The 22775-nt window shown below is 44.6% G+C and overlaps 1 protein-coding gene across 2 annotated transcripts in view; it reads right to left on the reverse strand.

The window, feature by feature from the left end:
• The window catches only part of DGLUCY (D-glutamate cyclase), a 124920-nt gene that overhangs the window by 51435 nt on the left and 50710 nt on the right, over positions 1-22775 (reverse strand). For both annotated transcript variants that reach the window (XM_030214223.1, XM_030214222.1), the window contains exons 3-7: positions 20793-20946; positions 18930-19128; positions 16648-16798; positions 8516-8638; positions 6723-6920 (exon numbers count right to left, since the gene is read on the reverse strand). In XM_030214223.1, the coding sequence (XP_030070083.1) occupies positions 6723-6920; positions 8516-8638; positions 16648-16798; positions 18930-19128; positions 20793-20946 (825 nt within the window). The remainder of the gene's footprint in view (positions 1-6722; positions 6921-8515; positions 8639-16647; positions 16799-18929; positions 19129-20792; positions 20947-22775) is intronic.

Below are 22775 nucleotides of genomic sequence, written 5' to 3' on the forward strand. Positions count from 1 at the left end.
AAGAGCTCCGTCTGCCTGAAGAAATGGGCCCACTGATCATTGAACGAGCCCATCGAGTAGGCCCGGTGAGACAGAATAGCAACAGACCAAGAGTGGTTATTTGCAGAATATTAAACTTTCATCATAAAACTATAATAATGCAGAAAATGCGAGCGGGAGCCAGCTTGAATTATAACACGTATAAAATTCTATGTTTCCAAGATTATTCCACGGCGGTGGCCGCCCAAAGAAAGAGTTTCTCGCCAATTTGCTCCCAATTAGTACAGCACAAAATCAAATTCGCTTTACTGTACCCAGCCAAATTAAAGATTTTTTATCAATCTAATACACGCATGTGCAACACGCTATTAGAGGCTCAAGAATATGTTGCAAGCATTATAACAACTAGAGATGAATGACTGATATGGAAGAAATAATTAAAATTGGCATAAGAACTTGACGCTTGAATACCAAGGACACAGCTAGTATGACGACATGGATATGAAACTAAGCATAAACATAATTGGATTACAATGCCGCAAGAGAATCAAGGATTATACTGAGAAACCGGAAATTTTTGAATGATGAGAACCAGAAGATGGCAAACTATGGCAGAATGGATTGCAGGGTAATATTAGTCCCAACACCCGCGAAATCCTGAAATCACTTCATTGAGATATCAGAATTGACAGAAGGGACGCCATATATTGAAAATGGCTTGATAAAAGACGGCTTGATACTAATGAAGGGAAGCGAAAGAAAATGAAGAGACGACAAACAAAAGAGAATTGCCCTAACACCAGCACATGAAACTTTAAGGCCTGTGAACATGCAGCAGTCTATAACAACCAGGTTCAGAGTAAAATATCTAATAAGCTAAAGTTATGTATGTTAGAAGAATTTAATGACAAGATAATAGGAAAATTAAGAGTTAAAATAATCTTATGTTGATTAGATAAGGTACTGTCAAAAGGACAAAACGCACATGCCTAGAGTTGACAAAGCTGGCTGGGGCGTTGTAACCTTGGCGAAGTATACTAAGGATGGCAAATGATGCTGAAAGTTGTGAGAGTTAGAAATATGTTAAAAATTTAAGATGTTGTAACAGAGACTCTGATAATAGGGTTTAACAGATAGTATGGAAGATTGAAATATCAGGGAAAGGGAAAATGCAATACGGGGGTCTAGAGGGAGGGGGTTAACACGTGATAAGTCCAATAGGGGCTGGAAATTCCAAAGGGGAACAGGGAAGGGAAGAGGGAGGGAGGTCAAAGGGAGGGGAGAAGCTAAGGAAGGGGAAGACAACGCACAAACACAAACAGCTAGAGACAAACTCGGAGAAGAGGGGGGGGAGGGGGGGACAAAAGTAACTCATTGGAAAGCCAAAATCCAAATACAACTAATAGAAAGGAAACTGCATACTAAAAGGGGTGGCTGGAGGCTGGGCCGGCGATTCCTAGAAATAAAATATAATCAGCAGACAGTACACTGGCTACAAAAGGTAACAGATTAAAGTATCATGGAACGTAGGGGGTATACATTCCCCAATCAAAAGATCAAAAATACTGAGACACTTAAAGCGAATAGGGGCTGATATTGTTATGCTCCAAGAAACACATCTGTCCAAAACAGAACATGACAAACTAGCTAAATGGTGGGTAGCTGATTGTGTGGCATCGGCGGCTGTAGGAAAAAAAGGAGGGGTGGCAATACTCATCCGAAAGGGGATAGCAACTAAAGTGCACAGGATAATTACAGACTTAGAGGGTAGATATGTCTTGGGCATAGTTACGATAAATGGAAAGAACACGCTTCTGGGAAGCATTTATGCTCCTAATATACTAGATCAAAAATTTTACAAGAGGGTACTTAAACAGATCACACAGCTGGACTCGCTACCCACAATATTGGGAGGCGACTTTAATATGACCTGGGACCCAATCCTGGATAGATCACACCCCCCAACTAAAATGAGAAATGTGGATACTAGAGGAATTCCAGATCTTTGTACAGCGCTTGATTTAATTGACGTCTGGCGGACACTGCACCCATTTGACAAGGAATACACACATCAATCCAGAGCACACGGTACATCTTCAAGAATAGACTATCTACTGATATCCCGTAACTTATTAACAGATATTACGGCGGCCTATATAGACCCATGTGTAATATCAGATCACTCGGTGATAGGAATGACATGGAGGGGAAGAGGGGAAGAAGAGAGAATGCACAGCTGGACGTTTCCGTCATACTTGATAAGGGAAGAAAAATTTAAAGAATACTTACTTGTAAAATGGGCCGAATATAAACATTTTAATGAAGGCTCGGTAAAAGAAGTGACCAACTTTTGGGAAGCAGCAAAGGCCGTATTGAGAGGTGAAATTATAAGTTATGTAACGCAATATAAAAAAGCAAGAGATAGAGAAATTGAGAAGCTAGAAAAACAACTACGTTATTTGAATAGACAATACGGCACGAACCCCTGTAACAAGACTAGACAGGAGATAGTGACCCTGCAGACAGCTCTGAATTCTCTGCTACATGAGAGAGAAATAAAATCCCAGGCCTATTATAGGTTCCAACTATATAGACATGGAAATAAAGGGGGCAAATACCTAGCTCGCCTCATAGCACCTAAGAGTGCATCCAGAAATATAACAGCTATAAAAACTACAGAGGGGACACTTATACACACTAATCATGAGATCAGGCAAGCTTTCCAAACATATTATCAACAGCTTTATAAGGCTACGGATCAGGAGGGACTACCAGGTGAACTTTATTTAGAGGGCCTACGCCTTCCGAGGTTACAAAGCAGTGACCAAAATCATTTGAATGCTAAGATTAGTGATGAGGAGGTAACCTGGGCCATAACTCAGAGCAAGACAGACAAAGCCCCAGGCCCAGATGGCTATAAAGCGGAATTTTATAAGCTGATGGGGGACTCGGTGATTCCTACCCTAGCTAAGGTATTTAATGAATGGATGGATAAGGGTAAGATGCCTGAGCATTTAAACCGGGCCCGAATAGTAGTATTTCCTAAGCCTAAAAGAGACGAAAAACTAGTCACATCTTACAGACCTATCTCTCTACTCAATCAGGAAGCAAAACTATTTGCCAAAATACTAGCAAATAGACTAGGCAGAGTATTACCTGAGCTTATACATCCAGCGCAAGTAGGATTTGTACAAGGCAGATCAACTACGAAAAACATAAGGAACATTATGGCGGCCTTGGAAAGATTGGGGCACTCCAAAGAACAAGCTTTAATGATAAGCTTTGACGCAGAAAAAGCATTCGATAGAGTGGAGTGGCCCTTTCTATACTCGGTGCTAGGAAAATATGGATTCAATGGCAATTTTGTGCAAGCGCTTAGAGCATTGTATAACTTACCGAGAGCGCAAATACTGATAAATGGCAATGTATCAGGAGAAATACAGATTGGTAGAGGAACAAGACAGGGGTGTCCTATGTCGCCCCTTCTTTTTGCGCTCCAATTGGACCCGCTTATAAGGGATATATATGATTGTAAAGCGATATCTGGGGTACAATTTAAGAAACAGGATTTCAAGCTGGCTGCATTTGCAGATGATCTGTTAATGATAATAACAAAACCAAAGAAGACACTTGAAGATCTTTTAGAGATCTTCCGCGAATATGGAGATTATTCAGGCTTCAGACTGAACATGGACAAATCGGAGGCCCTGGCGATCAATGTGAGTATCCAAAGCTTATGGCTAGATGGATTCCCTTTGAAACAAACACATAATTCCTTTACGTACTTGGGTATATTGCTACCAATTAGACCGAGAGAGACATATCAATTAAATGTAGCAAAATTATTAGAACAGACCTCTCAACAACTAAACTACTGGGGCACCTTGACGCTATCCCTGTCGGGGAGGATCAGCCTTATAAAAATGGTCATACTACCAAGGTGGCTTTATGCACTACAGATTTTGCCTATAGCATTACTAAAGAAAGATATAAAACAACTATATCGGTTAATGTTTAGGTTTTGTTGGGACAAGAAACGAGCTAAGATGCAGCAACAATATATGTTGGGAGGTTGGAAACAGGGAGGACTGGGAATTCCCAACATTAAATTTTATAATATGGCCTGCCTTTTACGACATGTGAGGGATAGGATTTGCCAAACTCAAGAACATACACCCCTTGAGATAGAAGAAGAGCTCTTTAGTCCATATCGCGTTATTACACTACTACACTTGAGGAATGCAGAAATACCACAAAAACATAGAAATAATGTACTACTTAAACCAATAAGAGAAGCATGGAGGTTTATAGGGACATTGCTGGGAGGGGACTCAAAAATCACTGAACTTATCAATATTAAAGGGAACCCAGCCTTTATACCAGGGATGGAAAACAAAACTTTTGACAGATGGGAACAATTGGGGGTAACTGAGCTAGCAGATGTTTTAGATGCAATGGGCGGCATCAAACCGCTGACACAGTTGATAGGACAGAACGAACAAAGCTGGGGAGATAGGTATGCACATTGCCAACTGAAGCACTATATACAATCACTAAACAAAGAATTATTGAATAAAAAATTAGGAAATCAAATTAAGATTTTCTTTGATGAGATCACTGAACATGCCCCCTCCATATCACAAATACATCAAAAGCTGTGGAGTCTTGCCCCGGGGAAAGATTTGACGCAGATCCGGCAGAAATGGGAAAAGGATGTGGGAAGGGCATTGGACACATGGGATATGACAACACAGCTTAAAAATATCCCATATATAATAGGAGGAGCTGATTATAGAGAGTGTGCGTACAGAGTATTACACAGAGCATACTTTACCCAAGTGCAACTGTTTAAATCGGGGGGAATTGAAACAGCTATGTGTTTGAAATGTAATAATTTTGAGAATACATTATACCATGCATTGTGGGACTGTGTGCCAATACAACGCTATTGGAGGCAAATAACTACTTATCTTTCAGGGGTGGTGAGTAGTAGAAGAGACATGAATCCATTACAACTGGTATTAGATATGAATGAAACACAAAGGAGATTAAATGCTGACAAAACACTGTTGTGCCGAAAACTATATCTAGTAGCAAGAAAATGTATCATGCAACATTGGACTGTAGCCAACCCGCCGACCTTTTGGCATTGGCGCAACAAAGTGCATCAATTGCTGGTTTGGGAGGCCAAAGAAGCCAAAGGACATTGTAAAAGGAAAACCCGATTCTTAAAAATATGGGGATGTTACTTAGATAAGATGACACAGAAAGGACGTAGTCTTATTGTTAACTCCTTATAGGCAATACTATAAGATGACAGATACGGGTTTGGCATATAAGAGTTGCTGGGAGGGCTGAAGGGAGGGGGAGGAGGAAGAGGAAGGGGTGATTAAGGGAAAGGGGGGGGAATAAAGATCAAAGATTGGACATAAGGAGATCAACAAGAAAGGGGAATAGCATTAATTTAGGTGATTTGAACAGAATATATTGGAATGAGAGCAAATGATGTGGAACTGCATTGTATATAACTGTGGATGTAAATGCTTGTTAATATGTAGACTTGTTAAAAAATAACACACATTGTTGAACCATAAGCAAGGGGATGGGGGGGATGGGGGGGTGGGGAGAGGGAGAAAAAATTCACAGAAAAATTTGATGACACTTTAGTCAAAGGTCTGTTAAAGAAGACAGAGATCAATATTAAGTTTATGTTTATTGTCTAAGCATGTTGTAAACTGTGACATCAATAAAACAGTTAAAACATAAATTTTCAGAGACCAATACTTCCTTCCTTAGGTCAGGCGAGGATACCGTAACAGCATTATACTGACCTGAGGCAGGAGGTTTTGGCCTCTGAAAGCTCACTGAAAAGGATTAGGCTATTAAATAAATTGTCTGAAATCGGATGCACTGAAAAGCAGCACTTTACCCTGTGTGACAAATGCATCTGAGTGTGACTAAATTTTGCTGGGGGGGGGGGGGTAGAGAGAAAAGTTTGTGCCCACCCACTTAGTCTGGCTACGCCACTGATTGGGACAACTGCTCACAGTTTTCACGTCTTGAATCTTTCATTTCTGAGGCCACATGCGAGAATCCCATTTTGCATAAACCTTTCAATCAAGGATATCAATAATGCAACCCACATTTTCCTGTGAAATGCCAAGGGTGTTAACAATTCCCCTTTGAGTGATTCTCTGATTGTCCTTTACGAGTTCATAAACCTTTCTCATTTAGGACTCATTCATTGCTGTCACGGGTCACCCACTTCGTTTTTGATCACACAAATCAGTCTATTTTTTGGTCCAACACACAGTATTCACATACAGTCATCACCATAAAAAACCTGCATGCAGCAGTGAATTTCAACTGGAAGGACTCCTTCAACAATCAAAACTTCTATCTGGAATGTTGCTTAAATCACACCGATGAGCGTTCACTTGCATGCTTCCAATTCAGAAGCAACAGCAAAACAGTTTCTTCAAAAAGATACTTCTCGCCAACTGAGGTGAAGGAAGAGATTTCAAACAACACATGTAGCACATCAGTGCTGCCATCTGTTGATGAATTATGGAGGTGGAGGCATTACTTTTCATTCAACCCTCATATAAGTAATATAATTAAATAAGCAACCATAAAGCAATCTCAAAGCTAAATTTTCTTAGGTGCATTAAAGACCCAAATGCACACTAAGAATGCACATCTCTAATTTGCTGATACCATAATTTCAGAGAAGTATCTCTTACCTGGATCTGCTCCAATCAGGTTCTCCAGAGCCTGAATCTTTCTGATGGCTTTTGCTGAAGCAATGCTGTAGTGCAGGGGGTTGTGGGAAATACAGCTAGCATGCAGACTCTCCTTAGGATCACTGAGCACAGCCTCTTCGCATTTCAGGTCAGTGATAAACATGCAGCCGGGAGAATGTGTGAAAGCCAACGGGGACTCTGAAGGGGACAGTAGTAGAACACAGTGCATTCACCAGTAGTGTCCCATCCACAGCGAAACAAAGCAGAGCAAGACGATACCTCCATGCAGAACTACTTCGCACTTTGGGCAGTGACTCCCAACTGTGGGTTGGGACCCCAAATGGGATTATATTATCAGTGGATGAGGCCATAGGAATAGAGCTGCTCCCACTCCCTCTGGACCTCCTTTGTGACTTATACCTAAGTAGTAGCAGTTAGCATGGGATCTGTGAATCAGCGAACACTCAGAGGTCCTGCCCCTCTTCCCATGTGGGCTTCCTGTTAGACTGGAAGCCCTTGGAGATGCTGGGGTCTGGAAGCACAAACTAATACAAAAAACCCTGGGCTGACTACTGCTGCCTTCATGCTTTTGATAATTTGAGGGAGGAGGAAGTAGATGAAGGAGGGAAGAGCAGTGGAGGTCTGCTATTTATTTTTGTCATCATTTTATGTCACATATAATTTTAAGTGTTAAGATGGGGTCAAATCAGATAAAAGTTTGGGAAGCACTGCTCTAGAGACATTCTTTCTTAATCAGGTTGAAATACCTTAATCCACTCAGCACTGACAGCCACACAGTGTTTCATCTACCAGATATGTACAAGGGGCTTCATTCAAATTATTAGCCTCATTTACTAGCCTGCATAAGTTATTTAATGCAAGCCTCATAAATTTCAGTGGGGCCTATTTAAAAAAAACTCACCCCCTGATATTCAAAACCATTTATCCGGCCAGAAACAGCACCTGGCCGGTTAAATGGCACTTAACCGGCTATTTGGCAATATTCAGCAGGGGACAAGCGGTTATCCCCTGCTGAATATTCCCGGTTAGCACCTAGAAGATAACCAGCTATATCACATGACATAGCTGGCTATCCGCGAATATTCAGCGCATAGCCGGCTATTGTAAGCAGCCACATTGGGCTGCATAAATAGCTGGAATATCTTTGGGCGGTTTAAACTTAACCAGTTATCTCTGAATTTTAACACAGCCGGTTAAGTTTAAAGTGACCAAAAATAAACCAGATATTCAATGCTGGTCACCGGAAGTGGCCCGAAACTGAATATCCGAGCTGACCACCCACCGCAGGAGTTAGCCGGGCTTCCTCTTGCGGTCTGAATATCAGCCCCTCAGTGTATAATCTGTGTTAGTTAATGAGGCCCTGTATTTGCAATTTTCTCTTTGAATCTGGTTTACACTTACTATCAGTGGATGATCTCAGATTGGTTTCTGGAAATGGTTACTTCTTCTCAAGATAGCATCTAAAGAACTTATAGGGGAAGGAGACTTCACCGTTATTGGAGAGTGACAACACCTTAAGGTCAACCAAAGTAAGCAGGTTAAGCCAGGCTCGAGAGGGAGAAGGGGGTAAGTAGCCTTTGTACGGAGAAGGACTGTCACTCCCCCTGGCAGCCTCCAGATCTCAACAATTCACTCACTGAATATTTCTATCGAACTACTCTCAAAATGCAAAATCTATTTAAGAACCATAAAGGTAGCTGACAAAGGCATGGTTAAGACACTGACCTAACGTAACCCATAATTTTTACTAGATTGGGGACTGTCATACATACTGCAGCCTCTGACAGCTTCCACTCCGGTGACTCCACAGGCCCAAAACACTGGAACATCCCCAGGGTGAAGCTGCACTGGGTCTCCATAATCTGGGCTAGCGAGATCTTTGATTCCTAAATAGCCTGAAACACACACAATAAAAATTAAGACCTAGCTAGTCTAGGTACAACAAACAAACTAGGACACAAGTGGGCAATGAACAAAAACATTTTTGTGTTTTACCCAAGAAAAAACTCACCCTCAATGCAGGGAAAACTAGGCATGCTATTGTACAACACGCCAGAGACAATCCTAGGGATGGGGATCGAATGATGCACCAAGTTTTGATAATTCAAAATTGCATGCATTTTTTAGGTAACAAAATTACTGTAAAGAACACAGGCAACTCTGGGCTCCTTTTACAAAGCCGTGCTACCGATTCTCAGTGTGGCAAAAAAAGAGGAAACCCATTCAATTCCTAAGGGCTCCTCTCATTTGCCGAAGAATCGCTAGCACGGCTTTGTAAAAGAAGCCCTCTATGAGGCAGAAGAGTAGCCTGATGGGCTGAGAATCAGGGAAGCTAGGGTTCAAAATCATACTGACACTCCTCGTGACCTCTGGCAAGTCACTTAGGTACAACTTAGACTGCAAGTCCCACTGGACAAAAATAACTACAATACCTAAATTATAAAACTCAACTTGAGTTCAAATTTGGATTTAAAAAACCCCCCAAATAATTGGATTAAAAAAAAAATCAACATCCTATTTTTGAAGGGGAATTAATCAAAGTAAAAACTACCCACATAGCTTTGCTTTGATTACTGTGGGGTTTGCAACAATGCAGGTTATCTGATTATGGCCCCACGTATCACTTCATTATGAGAATGAGGTTTAGTATTTTCCATGCACCTGGCAAAACAAGTCATTTTTTCAGAGCTCACAGCAGTATCTTCTGTTGGAGTAGGCTAGCGCAGTGCTTCCTAAATTTGTCCTGGAGGACCCGCTCAGCCAGTCAGGTTATCAGAATATCCACTGCCTCCATTGAATGCATATTGATTCGTTGGATATTCAATGTGGATATCCTGAGTATCTGACTGGCTGGGGGTCTTCCACAACAGGTTTGGTAATCACTGGCCTGTTGTTTACAGCAGCAAGCTGAAAAACAGGGCTGAAATCCTGCAGACCAGTGGCGTAGCCACAGGTGGGCCGGGGTGGGCCAGGGCCCATCCACTTAGGGCTCAGGCCCACCCAACAGTAGCACATGTTTAGCAGTAGCTGGTGGAGATCCCAAGCTCTACCAGCTGAAGACTTCCCTCTGATGGTAATGAAAACGCTACTCTCCACGATACTGGCACCTGCGCATGCTCAGTTTTCAGCGCATGCCTGCTGCAGACTGCCAAGGTGGAAAAAAGCATTTTCCTGTCAGCTGAGATGTCTGTTGGTGGTGGTAGGGGAGAACATTTGGTGCCCACCCACTTCTTGCCTAGGCCCACCCAAAATCTGTTGTCTGGCTACGCCCCTGCTGCAGACACTCCTTGGGACCACGAGCAAAGCAATTCACCCTCCACTGCCTCAGGTATAGACTTAAGACCTAATTTACTAACTCGTATTAACAAACTTTAGATAATGAAAATCCCTTTATTCTCCCATTTGAAAACTAAGAGGATAATTCTAAAAAGTAGGTGCTAACATTTATATACCAGTTATGCACATAAATGTTAGGAAAGGGTGGTGGATGTGCGGAACGGCCTCCCGGTGGAGGTAGTAGAGATGAAGACTATCTGAATTCAAGAAAGTGTGGGGCAAGCAGATAGGGAAAGGAAGAGATCGCAGATGAGATGGATGGGAAAACCGGATAGACCATATGACCTTTACCTGCAGTCATTTTCTATGTTTCTATATATGCCCATATGTGCAAACAAATGCATGTGCATGCCAGATATGTGCCTACGCGCTGTTCTGTAAATATGCACATATCTGCAATAGCACATATTTTACAGGTAGGCGTGCACATTAACGTGCATAACCTATAGAAGTCTATAATTTGTGAATGTATCACTGGCACTTGGGTGCACACATTCATGCCAGCTTCCACAGCTGGTGTAAGTGCTTATGCCTAAGCACATACACACTATACCCAGTTAAAAGCAACCTACTTTTCCTTATAGAATATACAGTAATAGAATTAACCCCCATGGGGGGCAATTCTACAAGTGAGAGCCTCTATTTAGCTGCCCAGCTAGCACTTACACGAATATCTGAATATAGCTCACCTTGAGTTACCAATTAAAAGACAGGGACTAAGGTCAAAAATGAATAAATATAACAGCTACTGCAAACTCAAACTATTGTCCTATAACGGAGGACAACTAGAAGACGCTCATCGGTCAATGGAGCATTAGGCAAGACATTTATCTGCAAATAATAAACCCTGCTTTAAAATCAACAGTGCTCTGTAAAGGCAACTCTGCGATTCAGCAAGCCCTGAAATCAATTCAGATTCTGGCTTTGACTTGCTCCTCGTAAAGCTTCATATAGGAGTAACATTATTGTTATGTCTCTGCCTGACAACTTTACAGAAATTCAAATTTGAGTTTTTCCAGAGGTTACAAGTGAATTGCTCCAAGTCACACGGCTGTGGAGAAACAAAAATCAACCCAGTCTCCAGATTTACAACTCAGGTTAGCAAAGGACTCCAGATTGTTAGGGCAGGCAGAGCCAATCCTCCTTTTACCCACTGCACACAAGGACTTGTACTCTTGTTTTTCTTATGGATGGTAACAGGGAAACGAGAAGTACATGTCTGTGCATGCAATGAGGTTAAATCAGGATTGGGTCAGCCTGTTCTGACAATCTAGGCCAGTCGGCAATACTCATAGCATGTCACCAGCCCATGCTGTTATTTAATCGAGCCAGCAAAAGCCTGCCCACTAGAAATAAAGGTGAGGGCTCTTATTTCACATCTGCATACTTTCCAGCTCATTTTTGAAAGAGATCCCTGGCCATCTTCCGACACAAATCGGGAGATGGCCGGTGATCTCCTGAAACCGGCCAAATCGGTATAATCGAAAGCCGATTTTGGCCGGGTTCAACTGCTTTCCGTTGCAGAGCCGGCGAAACTTCAAGGGGGCGTGTCAGTAGGGTAGTGAAAGCAGGACGGGGCGGGATGGGGCGTGCTCATGAGATGACCGGCTTCGCCCGATAATGGAAAAAAAAAAAGCCAGGCTTGACGAGCATTTCGCCGGCTTTACTTGGTCCCTTTTTTTTCATGACCAAACTGCAAAAAGGAGCCCCAACTGACCAAATGACCACCGGAGGGAATCGGGGATCACCTCCCCTTACTCCCCCAGTGGTCACCAACCCCCTCCCACCCAAAAAAACAAACAAACTTTTTTGCCAGCCTGAAATGTCATACCCAGCTCCCTGACAGCAGTATGCAGGTCCCTGGAGCAGTTTTAGTGGGTGCAGTGCACTTCAGACAGGTGGACCCAGGCCCATCCCCCCACCTGTTCCACTTGTGGTGGTAAATGTGAGCACTCCAACCCCCCCCCCCAAAAAAAAAAAACTCACTGTACCCACATGTAGGTGCCCCCCCCTCATCCCTAAGGGCTATGGTAGTGGTGTACAGTTGTGGGGAGTGGGTTTTAGGGGGGGATTTGGGGGGGCTCAGTACCCAAGGTAAGGGAGCTATGCACCTGGGAGCTACTTTTATTTTATTTTTTTTTATTTCTAGAAGTGCCCTCTAGGGTGCCCGGTTGGTGTCCTGGCATGAGAGGGGGGCCTGTGCACTACCAATGCTGGCTCCTCCCACGACCAAATGCCTTACATTTCGCCGGGTTTGAGATGGCCGGGCCTGGTTTCCATTACGGCTGAAAAAGGAAGCAGGCCATCTCCTCTACACTCAGCGATCGATTTAGCCGGCCCCAACCATATTTTGAAAATACGGTTGGCTCTGCCCCCTTGTGGAGCCGGCCCTGAAGATGGCGCTGTTTGATTATGCCCCTCTTTGACTCCTATATTATTACAGTCATGGATTTGATACACTGCCCTTCTGAGAGTATAACCAAAGCGGTTTACATATACTATTTACAGGTACTTTTTCTGTCCCTAGTGGCCTCCCAATCTAAGTTTTGTACCTGGGGCAAAGTGACTTGCCCAGGGTCACAACAAAGAGCTGCAGTGGGAATCCCTAGGCTATCAGTCCTTTGCACTAAGCAACTACCCCTGCCCGAGCCAAGTGAAACCCCCCCAACCCCTCCCAGCATCCCTTCGATGTCCTTGGTGGCCCAGTGGGGCGCGGGTAAGTAAGGAATTCTGACCCAACCCCCCCTCCCTCCAGCAACAGGGGGCTGGAGGTCTGGCGGACCTCCGGTCCCCCCGACTCAGGTTCGGGGGGGGCATGGGGATCGGGTGGGTCTCCAGCCCTCCCAGCATCCCACCGATGTCCCTGGATGCCCAGTGAGCCATGAGTAAATCCTCCCCCACGTGGTGGTCTAGCGGCCTTTCCCTACCCCCTTACCTGCAGTTGGAGGAGGAAGGTGGCCTCCCTCCTCTTCCATTGGCGCCGCCTGCAAAATGGCGGCGCCCAGCTCAGTGCATCCTGGGATGCGCAGGGCATTTGCAGGTGGCACCAATGGAAGAGGAGGAAGGCCACCTCCCTCCTCCAACTGCAGGTACGGGGTGGGGTGCTAGACCACCAGGTGGGGGTGGCCACTGGGCCACCAGGGACATCAGTGGGATGCTGAGGGGGCTGGAGACCCACCCGATCTCCAGCCTCCCCTGAACCTGTGTCAGGGGGTTCAGGGGGACCGGAGGTTTGCCGGACCTCCAGCCCCCCCCCCCCCATTGCTGGGGGGAGGGGGGGAAGTTCGGGGTTCCTGCTGGGGCTGCTGCATTGAGGGGAATGGGGGCTAGCTAGCATGCAAATGCATGCTGGACAGGGCTCACCATTCCCCACCAATGGTCTGCAAACCCTAACACCAGCTCCGACCTGGCGTAGGGTTTGCTGCACTGAGTGAGGCAATCTTTAGCAAACTGGTTGCTGATCATTGAGGATGAATAGGTTTAGCATGCATTTGCATGCTACTTGCGCTAAGAGCCCTGTTTTGCATGTATTGCAAACACAGGCACTAGTATGGAAACTGATTTTGTGAATCCTTTTGATTGGCTAGTCCAGACAGGATGGTATATCAAATCTAGTAAATAAATGCTATCACTGATAGATAAATATCACCTAAGTTTTGTCCAGTGGCGTAGGAAGGGGGGGGCGGGGGGGCAGTCCGCCCTGGGTGCACGCCGCTGGGGGGTGTCGGCTCCGCGCAGGTGCACTGCCCTCTCTGCCCCGGAACAGGTTACTTCCTGTTCCGGGACAGAGAGAGCAGTGAACCAGCGCGGAGCCGACACACCCCAGCAATGTGCAGTCGGGGCGGATCGGCCCTCCCGCCCGTCCCTCGCCGCAGGTATGCGCTCCGGGGGGGGGGGGGGGGGCGCTCCAGCGGGAGGAGGGGGGCGCCGTGCTGCACCGGGGGGGGGGGGGGGGTGCAGCGGCGACCCACCCCGGGTGTCAGCTCCCCTCACTACGGCTCTGGTTTTGTCACGTGATGCACTGTGGTAACTAACATAAGGACTGCATGCAGTAATTGTGAAAGGCAGCAACATGAGCTTGAAGTGGCATTAATTAGTTTTCGTATAGAAAAAGCATTTGATAGCATGTCCTGGGAACACCTCTGGGATGTGTGTTGCAGCAATTTGGATTTGAAGGAGACATCGTTAAGTGGTTACAGGTACTCTATGCTGGCTCTAGAGCACAGGTCCTTACCAGCGGTATAGAGTCTGATCCCGTTTCTTTAGAGAAGAGGTACATGGCAGGGTTGCCCGCTATTGCCAGCGCTTTTTGTGCTGTATATAGAGCCCCTGGCATGAAAACTCTGCAGGATAGGAATGTCACAGGTATACAGGTGGGGGAACTGTCAGATGGTATAGTAGACCCTAAGCAGTCTCTGAAGTATGTCCTAGGACACCTTCAGGAATTTGCAACATTTGAGGCCTTAGTGTGAATTGTGGAAAATCACTGGTGTTAGGCTTGAAAGAGGGGATGGAAGAGCAATGGGAAGTTGATATCCCATTGCAGTGGACAAGGGGATTAATTACATACCTAGAAGCTGTGCTCTCTAGAGTTGTGAAATCAGGTATATATTAAATGTGCCCCTACTATTAAGGGAATTGGGTGATTTGATGGAAACCTGGTAATCCTTGCCAATCTCTCTGAGTGGCAGAGGGCAATTCATAAAGATGATATTATTATCTAAATGGCTGTACATGCTCCAGGATTTACCCATACTGTTAACTGTGGCAGATGTCTGGAAACGGATTGCTTTCAAAATTCCATTATGAGGGTCAGAATAGAAACAAAACCAGGAGGTGTATTTGCTGGACATGGAGGAAGAAATTACCGTATTTTTCAGACTATAAGACTATAGGAGGAAAATGGGGGGTGCGTCTTATAATCCGAAGGTAGATTTGGCTGGCTGGCAGACCGCCCGCCCTCCGAGTTCCGGATCGCCGTCAGGGTTACCTCCTCCCCCCCGGCCCTGTCACCACTTCTCCCTACTCACGCGATCTTCCCTGGTGGTCTAGTGACGTCGGGGCAGGAAAGAGCTCCCTCTTTCCTGCCCAGCGCGCTGCTCTCCATCCTCCTGTATGCAGCCTGACGGTCTCGGCGAGATTCAAAATGGCCGCCGAGACTTCAATTCTCGGCGGCCATTTTGAATCTCGCCGAGACCGTCAGGCAGCAATGCATACAGGAGGATGGAGAGCAGCGCGCTGGGCAGGAAAGAGGGGGCTCTTTCCTGCCCCGACGTCACTAGACCACCAGGGAAGATCGCGTGAGTAGGGAGAAGTGGTGACAGGGCCGTGGGGAGGGCGATCCCGAACTCGGAGGGAGGGATTCGGACAAGACGCACCGGAGCACCTAGGTTTTAGAGGAGGGAAAAAGGAAAAAAAATTTTTTTCCTATTTCCCTCCTCTAAAACCTAGGTGCGTCTTATGGTCCGGTGTGTCTTATAGAAACACTGCCTGAATTAACCTTATGAGAAAACAGATGCGAGAACTGCCGAAGATGAAATGAACGATAGCCTTGAACGCATGGAAGCAAGCAGTGCATAAATTCTGGAAAGTGCGGGATTCATTTCTTATGTCTCTAACCCCAAGATTGCATAATGGCCGGTGAACACTTTCATTATGTGTGATAATGTGGTTATGTATTTGGCTTGGGGGGGGGGGGGGGGGGGGGGAAAAAAGGGTATGGATATTGGAAGGAGGGGTCAGGTACTAGATAGGTGGGTATTGGTACAAAAGAGGAAGGAAGTGAAAATGGAAAAAGTTATAAGTTGTATTAAGAGAATGGAAATGTTGAGTTTTAATGTGTATATAGCCATTACTGTACTGATGTGATGTTCAAATAACGGTTCAACAAGCAAGAGTTTAAAATAAAAAAATAATAAACCGTCTCCCATCACATAAAAAAATAAGACATAGCAAATGTGCCTATGACCCTTGTCTCTTATAAAATTACTAGCCGTTAAGCCCGTTAAAACGGGCGAGATTTCCAGCTACCCTCCTCGTCGCCGCCGCTCCCTCCCACCTCCATGCCGGGCCCCCTGCACTGACCTGACAGCGCCTCTCACCTCCGTGTGAAAGCGCTGCAGGCAGCAGCAGATCGCTCTGCTGCTGCCTGCAGCGCTTCCACACGGAGGTGAAAGGCGCTGTCAGGTCAGTGCAGGGGGCCCGATACGGAGGGGAGCGGCGGAGGTTGGTGCGCGCGATGTTCGTTTCCAGGCTCCAGCGGCAGCGTCCGACAGTCCGACTCCGTTTCCCTCTCTGTTCCGCCCTCTGACGTCATCACGTCTTGACGCAAGGGCGGGACAGAGAGGGAAGTCTCTACTGCGCATTTGCAGGTGAGTCGGACACGTGCCATTTATATGTTTGATCCCCAGGGGGCAATGTCTCCAAATGATTAGTACTGTGTAACTACTGTGGTGCTGGCAAGTAGCTCTACAGTGTAGTAAGGATCCACAATGTAACATGTATGCAACATGCCTAAATTCTATTTAACAACTGAACAGAGATTTGGCAGAAGAACACATGTACTGACTTGGACTGCCAATGTGAACTGGTGCTCCATGGACATCTTTCATTGGGTGAGTGGCCAGCACAACAGCGTCCAACTTGTCTTCAGGAATCGGTCTCATTGAAACCACCAACTGGCATGAAAATCTGCCAACTTCATAACAGGTCACTGCCGTCTGACAAATAAACAAAAAAAGATAAAAGAATGTTGGTACCCAGCAGTAGGGTTCTCCAGAGGTTTGTTTTCTGCTGAAGTCTGTGCATGAGGGAAGTAGGGAAGAGTTTTCTTTTCTGGAAGACTAGAATCCAATCCAATTAGATTTTCAAAGCACTACCAAACGGCAAAGTTAATGCAGCTAACTGGCAAAAGTTGTAACCAAATACCCAGTTAAATCAAACTGCTTTAGACAGTGTTGTTCACTGCAAAGCCGGGGGCCAGTGGTGGCACCCATTGACCCTAAGGCTGACCCCCTGACTCTCCAGTATACAATTTCCCCTCAGATTAGCTGCTGACGTACCTCCATAACAGTTATTCTGTTTAATATCTGTACCGTGCAGCTCTGTGTGAGTTCGCGCTATGTGCTGCCCAAAATCCCACTCTATTCTCACAAGACTGAATGAGTACCATGCAGGTCAAACATACTGCGAGCTAGGTGGTGCTGGAAGAAAACAGAACAGCTGTTCAAAATGCTGACGCCACAAACAAGCTTCCAGAGGACGTATAAGGGGGAGATTAAAAATTAGGGAAGGAGGAGAGCTAAATTAATGGGGATGTGGGGAGGGAGGTTGACAGTGTGTCTGCCGCTTTGGTCTTGGCTCTCAAATCAGTGGCGTAGCCACAGGTGGGCCGGGGCCCATCCACTTAGGGCTCAGGCCCACCCAACAGTACCACATGTTTAGTGGTAGCTGGTGGGGATCCCAAACTCAGCCAGCTGAAGACTTCCCCCTAATGGTAATGAAAACACTACTCTCCATGATACTAGCATCTGCGCATTCTCAGTTTTCAGCGCATGCGTACTGCAAACTGTCATGGTGGAAAGACGCATTTCCCCGCCAGCTGAGATATTTTTGTTGGTGGTGGTTGGGGGAGGGGGAGGGAAGAACACTTGGTGCCCACCCACTTTTTGCCCAGGCCCACCCAAAATCTGTAGTCTGGCTACGCCCCTGTCTCAAATTAAACTTTTTTTTTTGACGTATTGGTCTCTGCTTGAAAAAGAAGGAAGATCTCTGACTTAAGACTTGTGCAGTGAGATTCAGGGTGTCCATGCAAATTCTGACAAGAGTGACTAATGCATTAACTACCTGAATCAGAATTACTGCTCCAGGAATGTTCTTTTTCTTATATATTGATTTTCTGCTGACAGATTTCAACTGGACAGGTGAGGGAGGACTTTTAACTGGTTAAATTTGTGCACTTAAAAAACCAATTTCAATCACATAAATCTTTTGAATATCAATCCTTTAGTTTGTGACATATGATTTGTGTTTTGTTAAGTCCTCCGCTACTGCTTTGTTTACCACCTTTTTGAAAGAATTCATATAAATTTCAAGGCACGTTCACCCTGTTTATAACATTGTCAGAAAGCTGTCGCAAGAACTTTTCTGACATCTGTGTTCTGTAGTATCTGAGAGCATCAATATAATTGCACCTAAATTATTGGTTTGAAAAACATGGCAGGTATACTACTACTACTTAACATTTCTATAGCGCTACTAGGGTTAAGCAGCGCTGTACAATTTAACATAGAAGGACAGTCCCTGCTCAACGAGCTTACAATCTAAAAGACAAGTGTACAGACAAAGTGGGGCAGTCTAGATTTCCAAAAGGTTAGGTGCTGTAGGCAGCATTGAAGAGGTGAGCTTTGAGCAAAGATTTGAAGATGGGTAGGGAGGGGGCTTGGCGTAGGGGTTCAGGAAGTTTGTTCCAGGCATAGGGTGAGGCGAGGCAGAAAGAGCGGAGCCTGGAGTTGGCGCTGGTGGAGAAGGGTATTGAGAGGAGGGATTTGTCCTGCGAGCGGAGGTTATGGGCTGGAACATAGGGGGAGATGAGGGTAGAGAGGTAGTGAGGAGCAGCAGACTGAATAGCATTAACATACATAAAAGCACAATCCAATGAGGTTGATTTTCAGAAAACAATATTAAATTAGCATTCATGCATTCTGCAGAAAAATAATATTTCAAAATCCATAGCTTCGAAATGTGGTGGTTTTAAAAACGCTATACAACTTCAATTTGTTTACATTTATTTAAATTTCTACTGCATTTCTTGTTACTAAAGGCCCTAGCCATCTCTTTCCTGGAACTTACCTTATACATGCTCACGTTGCACTTCTGTTCGACATTCCGGACAGGGACTCCAGCTTTCTGAGCCGCTCTTTCAAAGGAGAAGCTACAGCCTAGATAGAAAGTCACCATGTCCTTGAGTTGGTCAGTGTATTTCTCCAAGCTGCTCAGGGTGCCAGTAAAAATTCCATTTTCGAACTTCCAGTATTCCAGACAGTCATCCCTATGCAGAGAGACCTGATATGTAAAGTGCACATCTCTGCTGTCTATTTTTCCACCCGCTACTAGCAACAGAAACAATCTGATCAGTGTGCAGTGGCGGACAAGAACCAAATAGAATGTTAGCTCTTCAGCTTAAAAAAGAGACGGGGAGATATGATAGAGGTCTATAAAATACTGAGTGGAGTGGAATGGGTAGAGGTGAATCGCTTGTTTACTCTTTCCAAAAATACTAGGACTAGGGGGGCACACAATTAAACTACTAAGTAGTAAATTTAAAACAAACCAGCGAAAATATTTCTTTTCTCAGCATTTAATTAAACTCTGGAATTCGTAGCCAGAGAATGTAGTAAGAGCAGAACTTTGCAGGGTTTAAAAAAAGTTTGGATAATTTCCTAAAAGAAAACTCCATAAGATATTATTATTATTAAGATGGATTTGGGAAAATTCACTGCTTATTCCTAGGATACTGTAAAACTTCTGTATGGCACTCTACGTATTCCATATGAACAACTCAACAAAGAAACAAAAGTAGAAAACAATAAACTGATCACTCAATATGTGTATTTCAGGTGAAGTCTCATATTGTCGCTTTAGATAGCCGGTTCTACTGCCGGTTTCCTGCGACTGTTCTAATCATAGAACAGTCTCCTAGGAGATGAGACCGACTGTCCCTTGACAAAGCTCCATAGCAAAACAGGACCCGTCGGGACAACAAGGGCTCCTGGGTCGCTCAAGACAGACTCACACAGATAAGTGTTTGAGTGGTTAAAAGTGTCTTGTATAAATATACAAACTTCCACTGATTTAATAGTGGTCACTCGATTGCACAAGTTTTTGTTATTATTTTGAATACACTAGAGGGGAAAAAAAAAAAAACTTTTTATGTGGATGGTAGGGGGTGGTCTATGATTAGAACAGTCGCAGGAAACCGGCAGCAGAACCGGCTATCTAAAGCGACAATATGAGACTTCCCCTGAAATACACATATTGAGTGATCAGTTTATTGTTTTCTACTTTTGTTTATTTGTTGAGTTATTCCTAGGATAAGCAGCATAAAATCTGTTTTATTGTTCTAGGATCTTGCCAGGTACTTTTGACTTGGATTGGCCACTGTTGGAAACAGGATACTAGGCTTGAAGGACAATATAGCAATGCTTATGTTCTTACTCTAAGTTTCAGGTCTACTACCAAGCCCATCAAGTCCTTTATTGTAAATTTTAAAACCTGACAGAATACAAAACATTGTAGACTAGCAGTGCATTAAAAATGAAACTCCTGCAGTGCTATTTTTCTCTTCATTAAGGGCTCAGTTCAGTAAAGGGCACTAAAAGGTGTCATAAATTTGGGCTCTAAGCACCAATTCTATAATGGAAATATTATGCATAGTTGCCATTATAAAATACCAGCGTAAGTCCGCATTAGACAACTATGCCCCTAACTGCTTAATGCTCTTTAGTAAAAAGGGGTCGTGAGGTTTCCTACCCATCATCAACTCTCTTTCACAGTGCTAAGATCAGCTAATGAAAGAGATCTGCCCTGCAACAGCACTCACTTCAGATTTCACTCCAGCTAGATACCAAGAACCCAATTTTCTTTAGGACAAGTGAAGAAACAAGATCTCACAGCTCGTAATCCCTTTCAGAGGAAGGCCATTCACATGCTTACCGTATATCAGCATCGGTGCTCAGTGGTGGGCAGCCCCATTCCCCTGGCTTACTGCGGTACAGCAATGGCAGAGCTCCACTGTTTGCATGGCAGAACTTCTCAAAATCATCAGCAAGGAACTTGTGCAGGATCACAATATTAGACTGTTTGTACCCTTTAAAGATTGAATGTGTTAGAGGACCACAGAAAAAGTAAAACATTCAAACACTACAAATGAAACATCTAGGAAGTATGTCAGACTAATACAAAGTAATACAATCTTCGAGTTCCTGAGGAAGATTCCGAAACCCTGCAGAGTCGAACTCGTTTTGTCTCACTGAGAAAGAATCTTTGGAGATGACGAGGCGGGATTCCCGTTGAGGAACCCAGTAACAGCTATCCTTTATCATCCGGCCAAGACTGAATTTATCGATCTGGACAGACGTTTTTTACATTTCATGAAGGATTGAAGCCATTGATGTGGACAGATGTTTTAAAGGACTTGTTCGATCATCTCCTAAGCTAAGTGCCGATATGGTATTTATGATATATTTGAGAAGCATGAAGTATATGAGGTTTTACAGGAGTAAGTGACAGGATTGATTTGCTCAGCTCTGAGATTTGTGAGTGTTTATTTATTTATTACACTTTAATTTGCACTTTAAGTGGAGCACGGGTGGTGCCATTTTCAAAAAAATACTATAGTGAGAAGTTCCATGATAGAGAACCTTATCCACCCTTAGAGGTGCTACTTAGTGTGACGCCTCGTTTTTGGGTGAGGTCATCACTCTGAGACCTTCTCTACTAAAAATAAATATATATTTTTGTCACCCAGAGTAGGATCAGGTCAATCCTTGCACTTAATTATCTCCTGGTAGTACTCTGGTATTATTTCATTAGACTAATACAAAGTGGCAGTGGCAGTGGCGTAGCCAGACCTGACATTTTGGGTGGGCCCAGAGATACTATGGGTGGGCACTGTGTATATAGGTATGAGTAGTGTTTCTTGGGATACTACAAAATAATGCCATAGAATGCACTTGATGATGGATTTCTAAGTAGTCTGCCCAACAGCTGCCCTGGATCAACACAAACCACAGACATACTTAATGGAAAAACTGATATTTTTAAATATAGTTACATTATGCCATATCAAACTTGACCAGACATAAGTCTACTATAATGGCAAACATCTCAATGCACATGACAGGATCCTGCAATATAATTACAGCAATGACATATAACAATGTATTCAAAAAAAAAAATTTTTATTTGTACCCTGCACTTTTTCCCACTCATGGCAGGCTCAATGCGGCAGGCAATGGAGGGTTAAGCGACTTGCCCAGAGTCACAAGGAGCTGCCTGGGCCGGGAATCGAACTCAGTTCCTCAGTTCCCCAGGACCAAAGTCCACCACCCCTAACCACTAGGCCACTCCTCCACTGTTGCTACTATTTGAGATTCTACATGGAATGTTGCTATTCCACTAGCAACATTCCATGTAGAAGTCAGCCCTTGCAGATCACCAATGTGGCCGCGCAGGCTTCTGCTTCTGTGAGTCTGACGTACGTACGTGTAGGACGGCAGACTCACAGAAACAGAAGCCTGCGCAGCCTTCTACATGGAATGTTGCTAGTGGAATAGCAACATTCCGTGTAGAATGTCCAATAGTAGCAACATTCCATGTAGAATCTCCAATAGTATCTATTTTATTTTTGTTACATTTGTACCCCGCACTTTCCCACTCATGGCAGGCTCAATGCGGCAGGCAATGGAGGGTTAAGTGACTTGCCCAGAGTCACAAGGAGCTGCCTGGGCCTGAAGTGGGAATGGAACTCAGTTCCTCAGTTCCCCAGGACCAAAGTCCACCACCCTAACCACTCCATGTAGAAGTCGGCCCTTGCAGATCACCAATGTGGCCGCACAGGCTTCTGCTTCTGTGAGTCTGACGTCCTGCACGTACGTGCAGGACGTCAGACTCACAGAAACAGAAGCCTGCGCAGCC

Source organism: Microcaecilia unicolor, chromosome 9 (assembly GCF_901765095.1).
Source record: "Microcaecilia unicolor chromosome 9, aMicUni1.1, whole genome shotgun sequence".
NCBI classification, from domain to species: domain Eukaryota; kingdom Metazoa; phylum Chordata; class Amphibia; order Gymnophiona; family Siphonopidae; genus Microcaecilia; species Microcaecilia unicolor.